A 22,284-nucleotide genomic window follows, 5' to 3' on the forward strand; every position below is an offset into this window, starting at 1 on the left:
TCCTGAGTTCAAATCTGGCCCCAGACACTTACTAGCTATGTGACTGTGGGCAAGTCACTTTACCCTGTTTGCCTCAGTTTCCTCATCTGTGTAATGAACTGGAGAAAGAAATGTCAAACCACTCTAGTATCTTTGCCAAGAAAACCCCAAATGGGGTCATGAAGAGTTGGATACGAAAACAGCAGCCAAAGTGACTTTCCTAAAGTGCAGGCCTAAGCATGTCACCCCTCTCCCCTCAATGAACTTTAGTGGTTCCTTATTACCTCATATATGAACTTCTGTTTGGTCTCTACTTATCTTTACAGACTTGGTAAATATTATTCCCCTCCACTTACTCTATTGTCCTGTTCTACACGGGAGCCTCCATCTCCTGTCTTCCTGCCATTGTACTGTCTGTACCCCACGTCTGAAATGCTTCCCCTCCTCCCTTCCGCGTTTAGGGTCTTTGAATTCCTTCAAAATTTAGGTCAAAGGCCGCTTTATCCTGGATGCTATCTGGTTCCTCTAGTTGCTAGTTATCTCTCATCTACTCTGTATGCAGCTAATCTAATTAGGGTTTCAGTTGTGACCTTCTTCTGCCTGTTTCCTTATCTGTAAATTGGGAATAATACTAGCACCTAGCTCCCAGGATCACACAGCTCATGAGTGTCTGTGGTGAGATCTGACTCCAAGTCTCTGTCCCTATTCATCTCCTGGGAAACACATGTGGCTGGGGCATACCCACGTTCAGGGCAACACATGCCTCTTAATAATTCGATTTTATTAGATAAAGCACCTATTAATTGTTGTGAGAATAAAATGAGATATTTGTAAAGATATAAAAAATATCATCCCTACTGTTTAGTACAATGTCTGGTAGTGCTTAATAGATATTTGTTGATTGATGAGCTCACATGAGAGAATGTATGCAAAGCCTCAAGGTTCTACATAAATATGAACTATTAAAAGAGATTCTGAAGTTCAATCCCTTTGTGACCTTGGGCAAGCCACCTCCTTGGGTCTCAGCAAATTAATGACTTTAATATTACAGGTATTATCCTCTGCTTTGCTGCTTTCTCCCTATGGACCACGAGATTTTTTTTTTTTCATTTGATTTGCCTCTGAAGCCTAAATGTGTTTTCTCCTCCCATTAGAATGTGAACTCTTTGAGGGCAGAGGCTATCCTATGTTCTGTTCGTATCCCCAGTGCTTAGCACAGTGTCTTACACCTAGTAAGCGTTTAATACACCATTTATCTATCCATCCATCCATCCATCCATCCATCCATATCTATAAAGAAGGCAAAGGTTGGGATAGCCTTTTGGAGTCCTCCCAGTTATAAAACTGTCCCCACGCCCTCCGCCTCCCTCGGAGTACCACCTTCCTCGCTAGGGGGCGGAATGAACACTACTCGGACCTGTGGGGCCGCTCTAGCTCGTTCCAGCTCTCTGTCCCCTCTCTCAGGGTCTGTGCGCTGGGCCACGTGACAAGGACTCCTGGAAGCCGCTGCCAGGCAGAGGCTCGAGGGACGCGGCGCAAGCGCAGAAGCTGCTCCGCCGTTGCCCCGGCGCCGCTGCCGCTGCAGCCGCCGCCTGCTTCGCCTCGTCAGCTGCGCTCGGGGCGTCGTCTCCCTCTCCCGGCGCCTGGGCCGGGGGCCGGGTCATGTCCCGAAAGCAGGCGGTGAAGAGCCGGCCGGGCAGCGGCCGGAAGGCCGAGGCGGAGCGGAAGCGGGACGAGCGCGCGGCTCGGAGAGCCCTGGCCAAGGAGCGGCGGAACCGGACGGAGCCCGGCGCCGGCGGCGAGGAGGAGTTCGTCAGCTTCGCCAACCAGCTGCAGGCCCTGGGGCTCAAGCTGCGCGAGGTGCCGGGCGACGGGTGAGGAGGCAGCGGGGGAGGATGGATGGGGGGAGGAGGCGGCCCATGCCGGGGGAGGATGGATGGATGGATGGGGGAGGTGGCGCGCGTCGGGGCCCGACCCGGGGGAGGAGCGGGTACGGGGGAGGCGCGCGCCGCCGGGACCAGGGGAGGGGGCACCGGGGAGGCGCTCCAGGGCTCTACCAGAGGGGAGGAGGGAGGAGAGAGAGGATGCGCGTACTTGGAGGACCGGCGGAGGTGTGGGTGCGGCGGTGCGAGCTGCACACCTGAACAGGTAACCATCCACCTGCAAGCGTTGATTAAGCGCCTTCAGCCGCAGTCGCCCAACCTTCCTCAGCTTCAGTTTCCTCAGCGGTTAAATGGGGCGCCTTCCTGCCAGGGTTGGGGGTGTGCGTGCAAGCGCGCGCCTCTGTGTCTGTGTGGGGTGTCAGAGGAGGTGAGCGCCTCGCTAGCCTTTAAGCGCGATGTCAGTGATAGCTAATAGGATGACAGCAGGGGACGCACACCGAACCCACAGAACGAAGCCCCCCAGGAGCTTACTCTCTATCCAGAGAGACTTCGGTAGTCTGTCTATTGGGGTTGATCAAACCCTTAACTGTGTAAGTATGTGTCAGGCACTGTGCTAAGCGCTGGAGGTGCAAAGAAAGACAAAAACAGCCACAACTACAACAAAAAACGCCGTCCCTGCCGCTCCAGGAGCCCACCAAACAGCTAGACGTGTATGGAGTATGTTCACAGGGGAAATGGGAGGCAAATCCCGGAGGAAAGGGCAGGTCCCAAAAGGCTTCTTTCAGAAAGTGGAAAGAGTTGCCATGAGTTTTGGAGGAAGCCGGGGAAGTCATGAGCATTCCTGTCATGGAGGCTTGCTTGAGCCAAGGCAGCGAGATGGGAGATGTAGTGTCCAGTTCAGGAACAGTAAGGAGGTCAGTTTGGATCATGGAGTTTGACAAGAGGAGAAATGTGTAGTGAGGCTGGAAAGGTTAAGTTAGAGCCAGGGTGCGAAGGGTTTTAAATGGAGGGGGGGGGGGGAGAGTGGGGAACCGTGGCTGGCTGACCAAGTGTACTGGCTTTGGGGATAGGAGATGGGATGTGTGTGTGTGTGTACACGTATGCCTAACCAGGGCCTTGTTGTTTTTGTCTGAAACTTGTGATTTCATTGGTGTAGGAAAATCTCTTTACTAGATTCATACTTGCTTTGCACTTTAGTACCTTAGATTTAGAGCTTGAAGGGACCTCAGGGTCACCTGAGTCAACCCCTTCATTTTTCAGATGCGGAAAGCTGAGACCCAGAGAGGTTAAACAGCTTGCAAAAGATTATATTATACAGGTAGTAAATGTCAGATGGATACAGATACTCAAAATCCAGCACTTTGCCTATTTATAATGGGCTTTCTTTCTCAGCTTAGAATTGCTTGGAACACTGAAACATTTAGATGGTTTGCCTAGAGTCACACCAATATATACCATAGCTGGGGATTTGAATCCAGGTCTTCCTAACTCCAAGGCCGGTTCTCTCAGCCTTGGCTTATTAAATTGGATTGGCTAGGTGAGGTAAGCCCTAGGAAATAGGGACAGAATGAGGCTAGAAAAGTAGGATTATCCTACCTCTCAAGGAAGGAGAGGGTAACCAGAGGTAGCGTTCCTGGGGGAAAGGGAATCCTAGGTGCACCTGATTCCTCAGGGTTATACCCATAGCTTTCCTTGTTGTGTGGGTCATCATGACTATTTATAGGTGGGAAAGCTGAGGCCTAGAGAAGTGAGATAACTGCAAATGTGCTCATAGTTATTTAAGTATCAGAACCAGGAACTAAGCTTAGTTAGGTCTGTGTTTTGCTTTCTGGTCCAGGGCCATGATCTACCCTGTTAGGGGGAGAGAGGATGGGGAAGATGTGGAGAGTGGTTAAAGAATTGGGATCGGGGGACCTCGGGGATTGGATGCAGTGGGAGAGAAGGCAGGACAAGAGGAAATATGGGCACAAAGATGCATATGATGGGAAGGGATCAGGGGTAACGGGTGGGGGGACAGGAAGCAGGGCCAGCCTCTTAAAGACAGGGAGAGAGACTATACGGGTTTGGAAACAGCATGTCCCTTGAGAAGGAAAAATGGAGTAGGAACAGGAAACGTCTTAGCTGAGCTTTTCTCCTCTTCTCCCTGGTGCTTAGGTTATAGGAGTGCAAGAAGGATGGGATGGAAGAGAGAAAATTCAGTGGAAACAGGGCTCACATACCTTGTCTCAAAGGTGAAGGGTTTGGCATCCAAGGCTTTCAGTGATGTAACCCCAACTTTCTAGCCAGCTAGACTGGGCTGTTCTCCAAGAAAGACCCCCTTTCTTCCTTCCTTGTCTTTGTTCATATTCCATTCTCTCATCTTCTTGGTCTCTTGATGTCCTACTTTATCCTCTAAGCCTCAGCCTAAACACCATCTCTTCAATGAGGTCTTTTCCTGATTTGCTCTCCCAGCCTTCTACCCTTTATTAAGTGCCTACCGTGTAAGATGCTGTGCAGTATTCTGGGGACACAAAGACAGAAACAAAAACAAAACACTCCCTGCCTTCAAGAAACTTAGATTCTATTGAGATATTGGACTTGTGGTCATCCTGTGGGCTCTGCCAGTGGTTGCCTTAGAGTCAGTGATAGGTTCCATCACCCTATGAGTAAAGGTATTCTCTTGGGGAAGTAGCAGGTGTTGGCATAAATTGTTTTGTCATTATCCTGTAGCCCAGATTTAATAGCTTATTGATTTCTACTTTTGAGCACCCTCTGGCTATCACCTGAGGAAAAAAAATTCAGAATATAGAAAAACCAGCTGCTGCTTTGAATATTTTTAGACTTTGTTGTGATTCATAAAATTGTGCAAGCTGAAGTAATATCACCACGAAAGCTATAACTTCCAATGGGCATAGATGGTGATAGGATAGTAAGGGGGAGCAGCCAAAGCTATATCCTAGGCTGGATCTGACAGTTGTGTTTTGTGTGTTTCCATCTATTGGAGATTTTGAGCCATTGCTGAATTGACATAACAGCTTTAAAATTTATTTAGAAATACATACTTAGAATATTTAGAATAAATATTGAGAAGATTTATTTCAAAATTATTTAGAAACTCTTAAAGTCATATGAAAAAGTTTACCTGCACACTTTCCCTTACCTTTTCAGCTACTTATTTTGCCTACCTCTAGTTCTGACTGCTAGTAGTTTGGGATTTTATGATGCTTGGGCATGGGTTAGCTAGTGTCTTTACAAAAAAATATATTTTTAAAAAAATCAATAAAAATATGCCTTCTCTCTTTACTTTCTCTGGTTTCCTTCCCCCTCTTTCTCCCCTCTCCTCACTCCTATGGAGAAAGGAAGAAAAAGAAAAACCTGTTATAAAAATGTATGGTGGAAGAAAAACAAAAGCTTGTTATAAAAATGTGTGGTGAAGCAAAACAAATTTCCATATTGGCCATGTCCAAAAATAAGATATCTCAATCTTTACTCATAAGCCATCCCCCCTCTCTCAGGTGGCGATTGGTAGCTTATTTCATGAGTCCTCTGGAATCATGGCTTGTTGTTGGGGTGATGAGTCTTTCAAAGTTATTTGTCTTTACAGTGATGATGTAGAAAAGTAAGCCGTTTGGAGTAAGACTGTGCCACTGTTAGGCTTCAGAGTGGCATGATTCCACTCCTTGCTAGTACTCCCTAGTTCTGAGGCTGTGTTCTTATCTTTGGGATCTCAATAGTATTGGACCTTTTTGTCAGTGATAAGATTGGAAAATAGATTAGTTTTTCAGAGATTTGAGAGTTCAGATGGAGTATTCTAGATTTGGAAACTGGTGACCAAGGTGAGTGGTTTTCCTTTGACAAGAGTAAGTGTTGTTAATCCCCAGGGTATTGATGAGGAGTCAGGGGAAAAAAAGACGTTCCATTTCATAATAGTGTTGTTTGTTCAATGAATGTTCGTTTGAAGAGGTTTCCCCGCTATCTCCTTAGGATTCACACTAGATGCAAGAGCTTTTTTCTTTCAAGCAGCTTGGCTGGACAGACTCCTTTAGAGCCTAAACAACACTTATCTTTTGGATACTTTATCTAAAATGAGTAATGAGATAGCTGTGTCACAGAACCTCCAGTGAAACTTGGTTCAGAAAGAGGACAGTGGATATGGATTGCCATGTAGACTATCTGTTTCTAAGGTTATGTGGGGAAATCCTAAATCTTGGGTCTGGAAGGGACTTCGAGAAGTCATCTGGTCTAGGCCCCTCCCTCTGCCTTTATAGGGTAAAGTATTATCCTTATTTTACAGATAAGGCAACCTAGGCACTGAGGGATTAGGTGGTTTTTCCAGGAGGGTATAGCAAGTAACTGGGGACAAGAACATAGGTCTTGTGTCCCTAGTTCAAAGCTTTTATTTCTATGCCACATTCTTTCTTAAGTGGGTACTATTCTTTCAAAGACTGAGAAACTCTGAACAACAATTACAATGGCCAGCTGCAGTGTCAGGGTACTCTTGATGAAACATGCTCTCTACTTTCAGATAGAGAGCTGATAGACTTAAGAGTGCAGATTGAGACATATTTTCTTCTTTCTTTTTTTAAGTTTTATTTTGAACATTGCTAGTGCGGAAATTTGCTTTGCTTGACTATCCATATTTGTAATGGTTTTTGTTTTTCTTGCCTTCTCAATGGATAGGGAAGGGGGAGAGATTATTACTATTATAGTGGGAAGATCACTGGCTTTGGAGCCACTAGATCAAATTCTCCTTTCCCATTTGGTGGCTGTGTGCCTCCAGGCAAGTACTTTCCTTCTATGAGCATTACTTTCTTCCTCCACAAAATAAATGCAAAGAATAATACTGTTACTTTCTAAACCTTAGGGCATTAGATAAGTGTGATGGAATCTAGGAAGGCAGGATGGGCACTTCTCGTACATATTTACCGAGTGGGTAAAGTCTTGAGTCTTTTGCTAAATCCACCTGTGAGGATTTATGACAGTATGGCGTAATGCACGGAGCAGTGGGTTTGTAGTGAAAAAGGTAATACTCTGAAATTGGGATTAGGATACTTGTTGCCTAGGTGACCTGCGGCAGATTATTGAACTTCCTCGAGCTCAGTTTCCTCTTGTGTAAAATGGAAGTGATAATACTTGTGCTGTCTACTTATAGGGCTCCTGTGAGGAACGCCGTTTTGTAAACCTACAAGCACCATGTAAATGAATGGTTATTGTCCAATGCCTTGGAGACTTTCCTCTGATTCATTTGATGAGAATCAATTTGTTAGTTTTTTTTTCCTGTATTAAAATGAAAATACTGTTAACCAAAACTTCTTTCTTTGCAGCAATTGTCTATTCCGAGCTCTTGGTGATCAGTTAGAGGGACATTCACGAAATCATCTCAAACACAGACAGGAGACTGTTGACTATATGATAAGACAGCGGGATGACTTTGAACCTTTTGTGGAGGATGATATTCCCTTTGAGAAACATGGTAGGTCAGTGGGATACTATATCCTTTTGGAGAAATGCATTAGGTAATTACACTTACTAGCAGCCTCCACTGTATTGTCACAAAGTGATTCTTTAAAAGCAATTTTTTTTAATGAATGTCAGTTAAGTAATATCAAGGTAATCCTGAGATGGGCCCATCATTGTGATTTATAACTTTTATTTCTTATAATCTAAAATCAGAAGGAAGAATGCAGGTCTTATGGCTTTGTTTTCACTTAAAGCCTGTTCCAACTGGAAAGTAATCCTTTAAACGAATAGTTAGTATTGTTCAGTGAACTGCAATAGTCCCTCCTAAGATCTGTTTAGAATTGGAAGGGATCTTAGAGATCGTTTATCCCAACATCCTCCTTTTACAGAGCCTACTCTGTAACTGAGCTCTGAGAGGTAGTGACTTACCCAAGGTTGCATTGTAAACCTGTAACAGTGCTGGGGTTCAACTCAGTTCCTTTGCAACTTAATGCTGTGTTCTTTGAGCTCCCTTTATTCTGAGGAGATTGCTGTGGTTTTGTTGGAATGTTTTGGTTTTTTATATATTAGACTTAGGCAAAATTCTCAGGTCATTTTCTACACAGATGAATTACGTAATGTTTAGCCAAATTATATGCATTTTACAAAATGAGTTTGTGGCTTTGCAAACATGAGTTGCATTCTGAATATTTTTAGTCAGAGTAATTTGTCGAGTTTGGTGTTGTGGCCCTATGGAGAATAGAAGCTTTCGATTATTTAATTTCCTGAAAAATTTATATGTAGATTAGGAAATGCTTTTTAGAAAAAAATGCTGCTGAACATGCCTGGAAATCTTTTGGAGGCATAGAGGAATGAGAATGAAATGACTGAGGGAGAGACTTTTGTTATAGCAGAGATGAAAGAATTCTGACTCTGTACAGCTTCCATCTGTGTCAGACTAAAGGTTTGGAAGCCAGGCCTTACATATGTTGTGGAAAATTATAAGACATTTATTAGAAATGTAACTTTTTTTTCCCAAGAGTGGAACACTCCTGAATATTGGGGAAAATAATTCTTTCTTTGAACATTAATGTAAGAATTATTCTTTTATATTATGATTTTAAAACTTTGCAATGAGTTTAGAAGAAAGTAAAATGAGTTAGCATTTTAAAAATGACTTGTTAATTCCACTTTTCTGTGGATACCACATAGATCGGTGGCTTTAAGGCTCCAATCTCAGTCTTACTCCCTGCTAGGGAACCTGTAATTCTTGAGTCTGGATTCCCTAGTTCTTTTTTAGAGGTCACAACCTTTTTATAACCATATTGAATCTCCATCTTTTCTATAAGAATTTCAGGCAAGGCATCCAAGGTTGGTGTAGGTATTTCTTGCCAGATATGTACTATTTTATACTATTTTATTTATTTACATTTATGATGAACCCTATATATTCCTGCTTGTCTTTGTGTGTAGCAGAATAATTGCTGAAGCTTTGTTTGCATTTCGAGCAGTCTTTCCTGAAGCCTTCATTTTTCTCCCATTTTCATTTTAGTTGCCAGTTTGGCAAAACCTGGTACTTTTGCTGGAAACGATGCAATTGTAGCCTTTGCAAGAAATCATCAAATGAATGTTGTTATTCATCAGCTTAATGCCCCTTTGTGGCAGGTAAGAGACCTGGTGGAGAATTCACAGCAAAGTCATTTATAAATAAATTAATTCTGAGGCTTCTCTAAGTGGTGGATAGGGACTGGATCTGTGATTCCATTGGTGTGGGGAACTCTTGGATGAGAAAATTCCCTCCACCTGGGCAATAGGTCAGCACTTTCCTTGTAACTTTTTATCTCAAAATTGTCTAAAGCAATGAATAGTCAAATGACTTGTCCTGGGGTCTTGAGTAATATGTCCGGAAATAGCATTGGTGGCTTATGACGGAAAAACTTGAAGTAATTAGTGTGAGTGCCATTGAGAGGTAATGTAGTTAAGCATACACCGAAGTTTATAGGAAGTCAGTCAACCAGCAGGCATTTATTGAATAAATGCCTACTTTGGGTTAAGCGTACTTTGAGATCTCTCAAGCCCGAGAGTGTTTGAATACCATAATTAGTTCTTTGGGAATAAAGAGAGCCATACCACATATATTATAGGAGTATTTTAGAAATGCCATTTCAGAAATTTATTTGAGAATTTTAAGGATAATTTTTAGAAATGAAGATTTTAAGTTGAAACATTCCTTTATTACAATTCTGGGTTGGAGTATATAGAAATAATAACAACAGACAACATTTATGTATATAGTGTTTGCTATGTGCCAGACACTGGTGAGCACTTTATGATTATTCTCTTATTCGATCCTCACAGCTGCCCTGGGAGATACATGCCACTATTATCCCCATGTTACAGGAACCTGAAGCAAACCATAACTTGCCTAGGGTCACACATATGGCAAGTGTCTGAGTGGACTCTAGGCCCAGTGCCCTTTTGATTGCACCACCTTGCTGTACCATGTACACTGTAACAGTGTATAAAATTCCAGTTCTGTTTCATTTTTTATTGTGAGTAGGAAAAAAGGAAGGCTATCTGTATACTAAAAAAGATAAAAGTTTTATAAAAATGAATAAGACTAGTACCTCACATTTGTATCAGACAGTCTAGTCTCTCCTGTCCCTTGACTCCTTTTCTGCTGTTTAGGATTTGTAGAACCATTCTCCTTACAGCCCCCTTGAAGGCGGGTGGTGCCAGTTTTAGCTTCATTTTCAAGGTTTGGAAGCTGAGGCTCTTCAGGTTGGGGCTTGACCAGGATCACACAGCTCAGAAGCTTCAGTTCAGCAGGCATTGATTAAGTGTTTGCTATGTAATGCAATGTTTGAGATTGGGGATTTGGAGACATTTTGGTGTTTGGGAACTTTTCTTTCTTTCATTGACTGCCTTGGAATATATGCCTAGCAGTGGGATCTCTGGGTTAGAGGGTGTGGATGGCGTGATCAGTAATGAAAGCTAGCCTAGTTTCTGCTCCTAAAGGCCATACATAATGTGAAGGTCTTGTGGCCTTCTTGAGGTAATTCCTACAGGCCTATTGGGCTTTCTTTCCTCCATAAAAGCAGTGTGGCTGGAAGGCTATTGGGCATGGAGCAGGGTTTCATTGTTTGTTGCTGGCACACGTCTCTTCCTGCTTTGCTTTCAGATTCGTGGTACGGACAAAGCCAACGTCAGGGAGCTGCACATTGCATATCGCTATGGCGAGCATTATGACAGTGTTCGCAGAATCAATGATAATTCAGAAGCGCCTGCCCATCTTCAGACAGACGTGAGTATGGTCTTCCTCCCAAATTCCTTAGCCTTGTAAACAGTAGCCCTTGAGAGAAAACAGAGGGTAGCCTGGGAGTTCAATAGCTAATATAGATGTTTTCATGGAGATCCAGCTTTAGGGAGCTGTGGGGTTGGTCTGTTTCCCCTTCAGCTCAGGTAGATGAAACAGGTAATATTTTCTCCCCAGAGTACTTTGTGTTTCTTATAGAAGTTGTTGCTTAAGCTGTTCTCTTTTCACTGAAGTTTTCGCTCTATGACTTTTTCTTTTGCTTTCACCTTTGGTTTTTATACGAAGTGGCATTTTCCTTGCCTTATTCCTAATCTAGATTAGAGGCAGAGATGATGACTCAGTGCCTCCTATTTTTCGTTAAACTAAGGCATGATGCCAGTTACGGGGCATTAGGTACGTGAAGGATCTTAGAGACCCAGGAGTGGATTGTTTTTTGTGATTATAAAAATTGAACTTGGCATTAACTGAATATGATAGGGATGTAATTATGGAATTAGCTTTGTGAGGTTAGATAAATTATGGTCAGATAGGATTGATCAACTGGCATGGAAACGATACTAGATCATGACTTATAGATTTTTAGTCAAAACCCAGGGAACCAGATGAAAGATATGTGCTGGTGGTTTTATCCCAGCATCTGTTTTCTTCAAACAGTATCTAAAAAGTAGACAAGCCCTCTCATTGCAATAATTCAGCTGGGGCTAAGGCAGTGCAAGGAGGGTGAGTTGGGTTCTTTTATTCTTGCCTCTGGCACTTCACTGGAAGATGTTTGCCTCTAATGTTAAACAATTACTATCAATATTACGGTTTCTAGGACCATAAAGAATACCTATGGATGTTGTCTATTTGGTGTAGATGGGACTGACGCTTCCCCATGTCTAAGACCATTCAGTAAATATCTTGGGGGCAACTAGGTGGATAGACCACTGGCCCTGGAGTCAGGAGGATCTGAGTTCAGTCCAGCCTCAGATGCTTACTAGCTGTGTGACACTGGGCAAGTCACTTAATTCCCATGCCACGCCCCCCCCCCCCCCCCCCCCCCCCCGCCATTGTCTTAGATGTCTTTTTATATTTAGGCCTTCTGTCTTTTTTTGGCGGGGGGGGGGGGGGGGGGAGTTGTCTCAGTCTCCTTTCCTGAATGAAATGTTGGCCCCATTTATTGATATTATATTTAAATGGTTTTGAAATATATTAGTATGTTTTTCATAATTTTTCTTTCATTTTATTTTCTTTGCCTCTAATGAAGACAATAAAGACAGTAAGAACAATCCACGATTCTTGCTTCCAAATTTAAATTTTTTTTTAGTTTCAGATGCTCAATAAAGATGAATCAAATAAGAGAGAGAAGATTAAGCCGAAGGAGGATGACTTTGAAGATGACTTGAAAGATGAAGTAGAAGATGCTGTACAGAAAGTTTGTAATGCAACGGGATGTTCAGTTAGTATCTAGATAGTAGAGAAATGCTTTGTAAGCAATATTAGTTAGAGACATAGCTCTGGTTGACTATGGTTTGCAATGTTAGTACTACTGAGAAGACCTACCACTGTCTGTGATAAAAGTGTGCCTGCTGTGTCAAAATAGTTTCATGAGACTCCTGATTCCTGCCTGATGATACTGTACTTACTGGGTTACGTTGGCTAATTATACATGATGGGATATTTTTCAACTTTAATTAACACTGATTATTTCCCTTTCATTTTGTAGATTTGCCTGGAATCATTCTCATTATTAAAGTAGCATACGTGGGTTTTTTTTTAAATTAGTGCTGGGTATTAGTAAAAAAAAAAAACTATTAGAAAGAGGGAACTTTTTACATTAAAAGTAGGGAACTAAACTAGTATTTAGCTGTGCCCCAAAGTTATTTCAAAGGCTTTATTGATCACTCTAGGTGCATATTCTAAGGTAATGCTCCGTATTGTTGAGATGAAGGAATTCCCTATAATGAGTAAAGTATATAAAAGTCTTGAACTAGGGCAGTTGCCATATTTTATTAAATTGCTGCAATGAAATTAGATAGGCCATGTAAAGAGGATATTGACATATCTGTTTGTTTTTTGGGTAGGATGTTAATTTAATAGTCCAGAATTTGGAAGCTGAGAATTACAATATTGAATCTGCGATACTTGCGATGGTGCAGATGAACCAGGGGAAAAGAAACCGTAAGTACATAACATACTGTTTATAAAAACCTGCAAAATGAATGAACATTAATGAGATAGTGAGGTCTAAATTCCTCTGTTCTCAAACCATATGCATCATAGTTTTTGTTAGCATTAGCTCCTCTAGGTGGATTGCTTTTGCTATATACTTGTGAGAACCATTCCAATTAGAATAGAATGGAAGGACAGAGTATCTAATTATACTATTTGGAATCCTTAGCTAGAATCTGCCATGTTATCTAAATCACCAACATCTATCAAATGATATCTTTGAAAATCTCTGTCATCTTGAATTGTAGATCTTTACTAGTGCTGCAAAGATGAAAGGTTTAATATTACCTCATCAATTATCTTTAGCCATGTAGTTTTCCAGGTACTTGTGTTTATCAGATTTTTACTTAGTTTTATATACCGTGTGTGTGTGTGTGTGTGTGTGTGTGTGTGTGTATAATATAAAATTATATTATTATGTCTACCTCAAGGGGGGTACAGTTACTGTATCTTGGATTTTGTGACTTAGGCAATATGCTTTCTTTAGGGAGTTAAATGAATGAGGATATAATCTCAAAAACTTATGTTGAAAACTGAAGCACCTTACATACAAATTAATTTGTATGAAGGCTGATCATGAGAAAGAGCATCAGGTGTTTGTGTGTGTTTATGTGTTTGTGTCCACTTAATCTAAAATCTTTCAGCCTATTTGGGTTCTTTTTTCGATTTGTGGCTTGCTAGCAGAATACCTCAAGAAAGCTGGCTTCCTAAATGATAATGTGCTAGGGACTCAATTAGCCCTGGGAGTCATTTAATGTGGCAGCTGTATCCTTTGAACATCTTGGGTTCTCACTTTATTTCAGCACAATACCTTTCTTTGGATGAGGCCGAGGAGAAACTGGAGATCTACGGCAGAGTTCAGAAACAGCGTGGCTCCATATGGGAGGAGGGGGGCAGTGGAAACAGAATCTTTGGAAGTCAAGGCTTAAGTGAAAGTGGAAATGAAAACAATAAAACACAAACCAGTCCTGTTGGAGAAAACAAAACAAGTAAAAGCCAGCCCGTCAAGGTATATATGAGGGGAGTGGAAAGAGTGATGGTAGGATGCTGTTTATTAAAATTATTTGGAATTAATGACTCAGAGTTGAAAGAAACTCCATCTACCATATTAACAATTTTTCACTGAACTAACACCTTCTCCTACAGCAGAGGTGTCAAACTCAGGAGCTACACCAGATTAAAATGTAATTGGGAAGTATTTAAACAAAATAAAAATACAATACAACATAGATAATGCTAATTTGTGGTTTTCTAAGTCACTATGTAGCCACAGGGATTCTATTCTATTTGAGTTTGAGCCATTGCTCTATAGCATCCCTGACAATTGGTCATTAGTCTCCACTAGAATATTTCTCATGAGGGAGAATGCACAAAGACAGTCCCTTCCACTTTTGGATAGTTCTGATCTTAGGAAGTTTCTCTTTATGCTAATCCAAAATCTTATCTTCCTGTAACTTCCATCCTTTAGTTCTAATTATGCCCTCTAGGGCTACATAGTATAATAAAGTGTGACAATACACTAGATATTTGAAAAGAGTTATTATGTTTCCCCAGTCTTTTTTTTTCTGGACTAAATATGAAATTTGATACAATTATTGGGATACATTTTAGATACTCAGATTTACTTAAAAAAAAAAAGATGTCATGATCCACAGTAGCACAAGATAAGGTCACACATAGAGACTTCCCCTGTCATTTAGGTTAGCGGAGAGGAACTTGTCATATAGTGTGTTAAACTTTGAGTGGTGAATGAGTGGAAATGAATGAAAAATTAAGTGCTTACAGTGTCCAGTTTATTGGATTTTGTGGTAGGCTAACCTGTTTGGCTTGGACTTGGATTAGATACTTCTTTGGGAGTGTGCGTGTGTGTGCGCGTGTGCATGTGTGCATGCATGCGGCACACTTATGTGTGCTCAGCATGCCATTTGTGTTCACTAAAACTACAAATGAAACTATTTGGTACTAAGTTCCAAATAATACTATAAAATCTGTACTATTTATGTTTTGATTAAAAATATTGTCAATAATAGGTCTTTTTCTAATTCCTTTTGTGTGCTTAAAAAGTTGTATTTTTAAATCTAATCATCAATGTGTATTTTCTTTTAATTCTGCTAACTTTGTTCTGTATTATTTTATATTTGTCCATATTTATTTTAATATTTGTTATTTTTTTGTGGCGCAATAATATTTTACATTGTTATACCATAAATTCAGCCATTCTCTAGTTGTTGGATGTATGGGTTTCTGGTTTTTTGCTATTACAAAAAGGCAGCTATGAATACTTTTGTACAGAAAATACTTTTGTACCAAAAATACTTGGTTTTTTTTAAAGTTTCTTTTCCTCTTTTAATAGCATCCTTAGGCTATAATCCCAACAATGTGGTTGCTGGGTCAAAAGATAGTCAGTTTGAAAACTTTTATTCATATGATGATCTCACAAAGCCACTACCTTAGTCCATTCCTTCATCCTTTCTTCCTTGTACTATTGCAGGAGTTCCCCTGCCTCAAGTCTCTCCTCTCTCTAGTCCATCTTCCACATAGCTACCAAATCAGTGGTCCTAAAGCACAGGTCTGGCCATGTCATCCTTCTTTCCAGTTTATTCCAGTGGCATCCCTTTAGAATCAAGTACAAACTCCTTTAGTCCTCAACAACCTGGCTCCAAACTGCCTTTCTGGCCTTATCATCCCCCCTCATGTACTCTTTATGTTCTAGCCTTCTTTCTATACCTCACGCTCCTTCAACTCCGCTCCTTACCCCTTTACCTCCACATCTCCAATTCCTCATTTTCCTTCACAGCCAAACTCAGGTGTTACTTTCTATATAGGTCTTGTTGACCCCGAGCTGCTGCTCTCCCCCCACCCCCCACCCCCGTTGTTACTGCCATGGTATTTAATTTTACATACCCATTTCCTATCGGATTCTGAGAGAATATAAGCTCCTTGAGGGCCTGGATGGTTTCATTTTTGTTTTTGTCTCTTTCCTCCCTAGTAGAGTAACTGGGACACAGTAGGTACTTAATGCTCAACAGATTGAACTGTTCAACATTTTAATAGGACGCCCATTTCCACAACAGTATCACCAACATTGAATTTTATTGTTTTTAGCAGTTTTTAAAAAGTTAGGTGTGAGATTTCCTCAAAATTATTTTAATTTGCATTTTTCAGATTAGTAGATAATTTGGCAAGTAATGTAACTGTCTTTGAATATTGGCTTATGAAGGGAAAACTAGAGAATGGAGAATGAAACTTAGGCATTTTGTTTTCTTACATCTTATCTGGGAGGTAGACTTAAAATTGGTAATCAGAGGTTATTTCTTTTACTGTTGAAAGATTTCTGAATTCCTACAGGAAAGCTAAAGTGTGTGTATGCTCATGCATGTGTGTATGTGGGGGTGTGGGTGGGTGCATGCACATGCAGTTTTTCCTTTCTTGTAGGCAGCAGCAGCCTGTCAGACATGCTTGTGCTCGTACTGATATGGACAGTCTTCTCTTTCAGGTAACAAATAAACAAAAGCGAGAGCAGCAGCGCCTGGAAAAGAAGAAGCGCCAGGAGGAAAGACACCGTCAGAAAGTTTCGGAGAATAGGAGTAACAACACAGATAATAATCGCAGCGAGGCAGATGCTAGTGCACAGGTCACCTTGGTGAAGACCTTTGCTGCCCTCAACATCTGACCGGGCTTGGTGTCTTTTAAAACAATAAGCTGATGGAAAATGGATTGCTGAATAGGAAATAGACTAAGCTTCTTGATTAAGGCCATCATTTAAAAAAAAAGAAAGGAAAAAGCTTACAAAACAAATACAAAAATATTAGTTTGTCCCTAGCTCTTTTTAATTTAGCATTTCATTAGTGATGTGTTCTTTTTTGTTGTTGTTTTGACCACACGTGCAGTAAAAATCATCTGTAAAACTCAAGAACTTAGGAATGGTTAATTAGGTCAGTGGAACATTTTAAATGTGGCTCAGCTCTCCCTGACAATGAGTTCAGTGGTTATGGACTCTTTCCTTAATATTTGGGGTGAGTTTTGCTATATTGTTCACAAATTAGTTCAAGTTAGTTTCAAATTTAGAATGACAAGCCTTTTTTCTTTCTCTGGTTTATATGCAGACATTAATATACAGGGTAGTTTGCAAATGATCTCCAACTCAGGAACAAGTTTAGATTTCTTTTATTTTCTTCTGCTCTTAATTGCATAGACAAAAATTCAGGAACTGTTTTTCCAAAGCTGTATAATACAGGGGCAGATGGGGCCTATAGTCAGGGTGAAAATCAAATAATTTAGATTTCTCCCCCTCCTGGATTTTGAGTTTCAACCTGGACCAGGTGCTTTTCATGTCTAGTTGTACTCAAGCCATATGCTAGCTAATGCTTCTGACTGTTAAAGAGGGAAGAAAGAAAAAGCAGAATTGTTGATTTCTTGGTACCCATTTCTTTGAAATGGAAAAGATTGCCTTATTGTTTACAAAACATTTCTGGAATTTTGAACATGACTGAAACAGGGTTTTCTTCTCTTTCGTAGTAATGAAGGGGAGGTTAAGGAATTCCTGACCTAATGTCTGAGAAGAACCTGTCTTCAAAGGGATTCTTTATGTGTAGGACTGTTTTTACAAAGGGAGAACCATATATGTTAGGAAGAATAATTTTTGTTTTTGTTTTTGTTTTCCCCAAGTTGATATTTTAAACATCTCAGATTTCTTCACCTCTATTTTAGATTTGGAAAGCTGCTATCAAAGATGTCAAGGGAACTTAACTGTGTTGATCCATGAATTAAAATTTCTTTAGTGTCATGGAAATCAAATTCCGTGTAATAATGAACTTATTTCTCATTCTTAGGATTTTGATAGTACAAAAAGCTCACTGCATTTGTCATTGTGGATCACGGGTCAGAACAGGTATCTCAGCTAAGGTCCTTAAACCATAAATCTGATTCTGAAATTGCATAGCAAAGCTTGAGCAATTTGAGTATTCTCAGGATTCTTAGCTTGTCTGAAGGAAAACTATCTTATCTGGGAATATCTGTGGATGGAGTCTCAACTTCAGATTTTGACTGGTTTGTGTGAAAACTGTACTTGTTATATTTAAAGCTGATTTCCCATTTTAAAAAAAAGTTACCCCATTGTAAAGATTTCCCAGAAAGGAGACCTATAAAAGCAATATTTGAATTGTATAGATATTGTTGTCTGGGCTGGCCCTGGATTCATGGAATTATCTTTTTAGTAGCAGCATTTATGCTTTCTTTGGTTTGAATGATGTGTTTTGATATTTTTTTTGTCTCCATTTTGATGACCTTTTGATTGGAACGTTAAAGTTTTCCTGGGATTGTTCCCAGGACATTGTGGTTTGGGATTTTTCCAGAGTACAGATTCTAATATTTATCAGGTTTCTTAAACAGCCAGGTGGAGACAGACCACGCATACTGGTCAGTCATTTTTTTCCTTCTGCATATTGTAGAATCCCTTGAGTTGCAATAGTCTCCATTATTTAAGCAAAAGATTCCTTTTGTCTTTGAGAGCTACCTTCGAGTGTTTCTGAACACTTTTATAAATAGAATTTAGGATTGGTTACTCTGTTGGTGTTCATCTCTGGGCACATTCCTAATTGGGACCAAGCTTTTTCTGAATGAGCTGTCTTTCTGTTCTGTTGGGTTTGTGCTCCTACGTGACAGCTGACAGAGGAGAGTGGGCCCCATCAGAAAGAACAAGAAGAGTGACGTGAACGTGAAATTCAGCAGAATTTTTAATCAGAGGTAACTGAAGGGACCCATTGTAGGAAATGTTGGAGGAAACTACCTCTTTGCTTCCTTGGTCACTGTTAGTGGTCAAGAGGAGCATATCTATCTCTAGGAATTTGGGAGGCACTATAAAGATTAAAGGATACTTATTTTGTGATATCTTCTTGTTTCTGGGATTGGGTAATTTGTAATTCATAAAATTTCTGGGATTAAAATGACAGTGGCTGTGTTCAATTAGCTGCTTCAGGGATTTGTTTTATTTTCTCTTCTTCAGTTGTAATTTGGTACTGTTTAAATGCTAATTTTTAGGAATTGGGGATATGGATTTTTATTTTAGTAGGCATCTTTTAGTTGAAGATTTGATTTAAGAATTTACTGCCTCAGTTTCCCATAAAGCAGGTTAAATGGAATCCATGTATGTACCTTGATAGGGCCTTGACATTGTCATGCAGCCACAATTTGGAAAGCTCTATATCTTTTAATATCTGATAAGAGCACTGTTTGGTGGCCTCTAGCCTAGCCAGGATCACCCATTTGAATCATGACTAGGGATTGAGTCTTTCCTTAACTTTCATGTCATTGGGAGATATTTAGTGTTAAATAGAGGTAACCCTGAATGCTCTTAGTGCAGAGAAAAGAAGGGAGGACTCAGAAGCTCTGTGGTAGTTTAATTAGTAGCACTATATTTATAAAAGTTTTAAAAGAATTTTTCATAGTGGGGTGGGAGGGGAAAAAACCTCGTTGGTGGCAGCTGAACCAGAGAAAAATGTATGGGTCAGAGCAATTTTATTTAGTACTCCTAGAAGCTACCAGAATGGATTGTGGAGTTAGATTTTCTATGTGTGTGTGTATAAGCATAATACTCTTTTGACAAACTGAATCTATGCTTTCAGGTATGATCTCTGGGTGAGGAAGTTGTGGCAAAAAGAAAACTCTTAACTGCTAGTTGAGGACCATCTAGAGTTTCTTCCATAAGCACAGAAAACATTTCCATAGCTCTCTTGGCATCAAGGGTTTGCACTGTGTGATCTCTCCTGTGGAGCAGCTAGACCTGGGCTCAGGAGAAGCCGGAATGTAGGTAATTTCTAATGCTCTGCTAATGCTACTCTAGGGAAGCCTTTGCCTGTGAAAGTACAATTGAAGAGGGGAAAACCTTTTCTTGAACCTTTTGCGAATGAGTTAAATGGACTGTGTTGCTGTCTTGGGCAGTCATCGTAAATATGCCCTGACATCCCCTTTCTACTAATATGGTAGATCTTGATTCCATTGCTGAAGTTTTTCTAGTTTAGGGGAACCTCCCTAGGCCTTTCCTGGGTTTTATTGGGTCAATAGTAGTGATCTCAGTTCACCATTCTTGAAATGCTAAATTCTAATGAAACTTTTGATCATTTTCAAAGCAGGAACTAAAGAAATACAAATACGTATTCTGGGGCAGAAGTAACCTCAGAAAGGCATGCTTGCCACCTAGATCCTCATAGAGACAATAGTGCAGTTCATTGCATATATAGTCTTAATTCTTCTCCATTTTTTGGAGTAGAAGTTCAAGTATGCACATTTTGGCCTCAGGGCACTATTCATTTCAAAGCTTTTAACTACAGAAACTATACAATTTTCCTGTATGTTGTTGGTCTTAGATATTTACTAGTGTTATTCCTCTCAGATTTCACAGTAGGTATCATTCAAAATCAGAGAGCTTCATACAATTATGCTGACATGGATGGCATCATTGATTAATAGACATCACTTTTTACAGAGAGGTGTCTTCCTACAAAGTTGCAAATACATTTTTTTAATTGACTATTCTAAAATTTAAGTTTTGTCCCTAAGTTGTGATGATAATAACTCATATTTATATAATGCTGTAACAAAGTACTTTTCCCACAACAACCCTGTGAGATTGGTAGTGCAAGTGTTATCCCCATTTTATGGATGTGGAATCTGAGGCTTAAAAAGGGAAAGTGGCTTGCTCATGGTCACATAGCTAATAATTGTTAGAGACAGGATTTGAACCCAGGTCTATTGACTCCCAAACCAGCACTCTTTCTATAACACCATGCTGCCTAATGCTGAAAATTATCAGAATCCCTTTAAAATCATGTTTAAATGAAAGATAGCGATTTACTGAGAACACAATAATATTGAAAATAAGTCACAAAGTGCAAATACTGTTCTCTATCTCAAAATGTGTATCTTGAGGATAGAGCCGTATGAGAGATGTATGCCTTGTCTGTTTCCTGGATGTTGCTGTTTAGATATTTAGTAGTGTGGGTACCAATTTTTGAAACTTACTTCCACAAGCATAAATTTCTATACAGTAAATTTCTTTTAAGCCAGATACATCAGTGATGTAGAACCTTTTCTTCCTCCCTCTCCCCTTCTCCCTATGCCCCCATTACCTGGCTCTCTTCAGGGTTGGTAGAAGTGCAGGGTAACTTACCACTTAATGATGATTCTGTGGTCCATATGAAGTGGATTGGCAGGTGTAATGCCAGTTCTTATTAGGGAACATCTGAAAGATTACTTGTACGATTTCCTTACAATGATCTGAACTTTGACATGGAGACCGAACTACTGTTTGTTCCTTTGGCTTGCTCCCTTTGTTAGAGCTTCTGACATGGAAGTGTTTGGGTATGGACCTTACGTTGTTCTGCCCTTCCCCTTTTTCTGTTGATTAAAGGGCATCTGGTTTCCCTGGCTATCAATCTGGTATACTTCAGCAGCCGTACATTCACATAAAAGAAAGGAGAGAGGTGAATTGTCATCTCAAGCCTGCCTGCCCTTGGGTCTGCAGCTATGGTGCTGGTATACTAGCATGCCTTTTACAAAGGGTGTGAACGTGTGTCGATGTACAAGGGGCCTTCTCTTTTTTCAGATTGCACTACACTTGTTCTAGCTTCAGTTTGGAGATATTTAAGACCTCCATGGGGTCATGATCCATAGACTTAGCAAGTCTTGCCTTATCTATGGAAATCGATGATGAGAAACGTGTCCTAGAGTCTGTCTGTAGTTTACACCCCAAAGTGTTTTTTTTTTAATTTCTGTTGATCTAAGCCTTTTTTATTTTTGATTTACCAAAGTACTGTACTTGGCTATTTGCAGTGTTTTCAAACCAAATGTTTCTGTTTTGTGTTCTTAATTTTAAATTCTTGGTGCAATAGAAGCTGCAAAGATGTGCCACTTTATCTATGAAAATGGAGTTTTGTATTCTGATGAAATCTAGATTAAAAACCAACTTTAAAGTTGTTTTACCAATGTGTGACCACATTTTGTGAATGAGTGAGACTGAGAATGGCTGGTGTATGGCTGTTGGCACTCTTGGCTTTCTTTTATTTTTTAAATACAGTTTAATCACTTACATTTCCAAATATGTAAATAAAAAAACAAAAACAAAACCAGTGCAACAAAACCAACCAGTTTTGTGTAAAAATATACAATCTTTTGTGTAGCATTCTGTACCACCCCATCTCCGTAAATAACAGGGCTAAAACTTTTCGCTGTATTTTCACCAAGCTAAGTCGTATGTGAAAAATGGGTACATATGCCAAAATACTTTTGGGGTCTAACTCTACATCCATTTGGGGAAAGAACTTGAAACAACTTTTAACCTGGACTAAAACAAGTACTTGTGGAATTCAAATGACCTTCCCTTCTCCGACCAAATAATCCTTTCTCAGAGTAATGTCACCAGTAAGTATGCAAATGTCCTTATATGGTCAAGAACACAGAGTTTATTACATGTGTATGACC

At 40.2% G+C, this 22,284-nt stretch overlaps 1 protein-coding gene across 3 annotated transcripts; it reads left to right on the plus strand.

Moving 5' to 3' along the window:
- Positions 1–1,543: 1,543 nt before the first annotated feature.
- OTUD3 (OTU deubiquitinase 3) lies at positions 1,544–21,784 on the plus strand. 3 transcript variants are annotated; one of them, XR_005009625.1, is made up of 9 exons: positions 1,544–1,853; positions 7,166–7,314; positions 8,833–8,945; positions 10,462–10,584; positions 11,903–12,034; positions 12,660–12,756; positions 13,611–13,816; positions 16,304–18,552; positions 19,431–21,784. XR_005009625.1 is itself a non-coding variant. In XM_036746965.1 (8 exons), exons 1-8 carry the CDS (start codon positions 1,642–1,644, stop codon positions 16,478–16,480), a joined length of 1,209 nt encoding a protein of 402 aa, XP_036602860.1. In that variant the 5' UTR covers positions 1,544–1,641; the 3' UTR covers positions 16,481–21,784. The 3 variants fall into 3 exon arrangements, 2 of the variants coding, with proteins under 2 accessions (XP_036602860.1, XP_036602861.1); XM_036746965.1 differs by having other exon boundaries at positions 16,304–21,784; XM_036746966.1 differs by having other exon boundaries at positions 1,642–1,853; positions 11,903–12,010; positions 16,304–21,784.
- Positions 21,785–22,284: the final 500 nt, after the last annotated feature.

Source organism: Trichosurus vulpecula, chromosome 2 (assembly GCF_011100635.1).
Source record: "Trichosurus vulpecula isolate mTriVul1 chromosome 2, mTriVul1.pri, whole genome shotgun sequence".
Lineage (NCBI taxonomy): Eukaryota > Metazoa > Chordata > Mammalia > Diprotodontia > Phalangeridae > Trichosurus > Trichosurus vulpecula.

Excerpts from the sequence above, each read along its gene's own strand:
- OTUD3 (XM_036746965.1), top strand. The coding sequence starts at position 1,642 with ATGTCCCGAAAGCAGGCGGTGAAGAGCCGGCCGGGCAGCGGCCGGAAG. Across the intron at positions 10,585-11,902 it reads CTGCCCATCTTCAGACAGAC|TTTCAGATGCTCAATAAAGA; the intron begins GTGAGTATGGTC and ends ATTTTTTTTTAG. Across the intron at positions 13,817-16,303 it reads GTAAAAGCCAGCCCGTCAAG|GTAACAAATAAACAAAAGCG; the intron begins GTATATATGAGG and ends CTTCTCTTTCAG.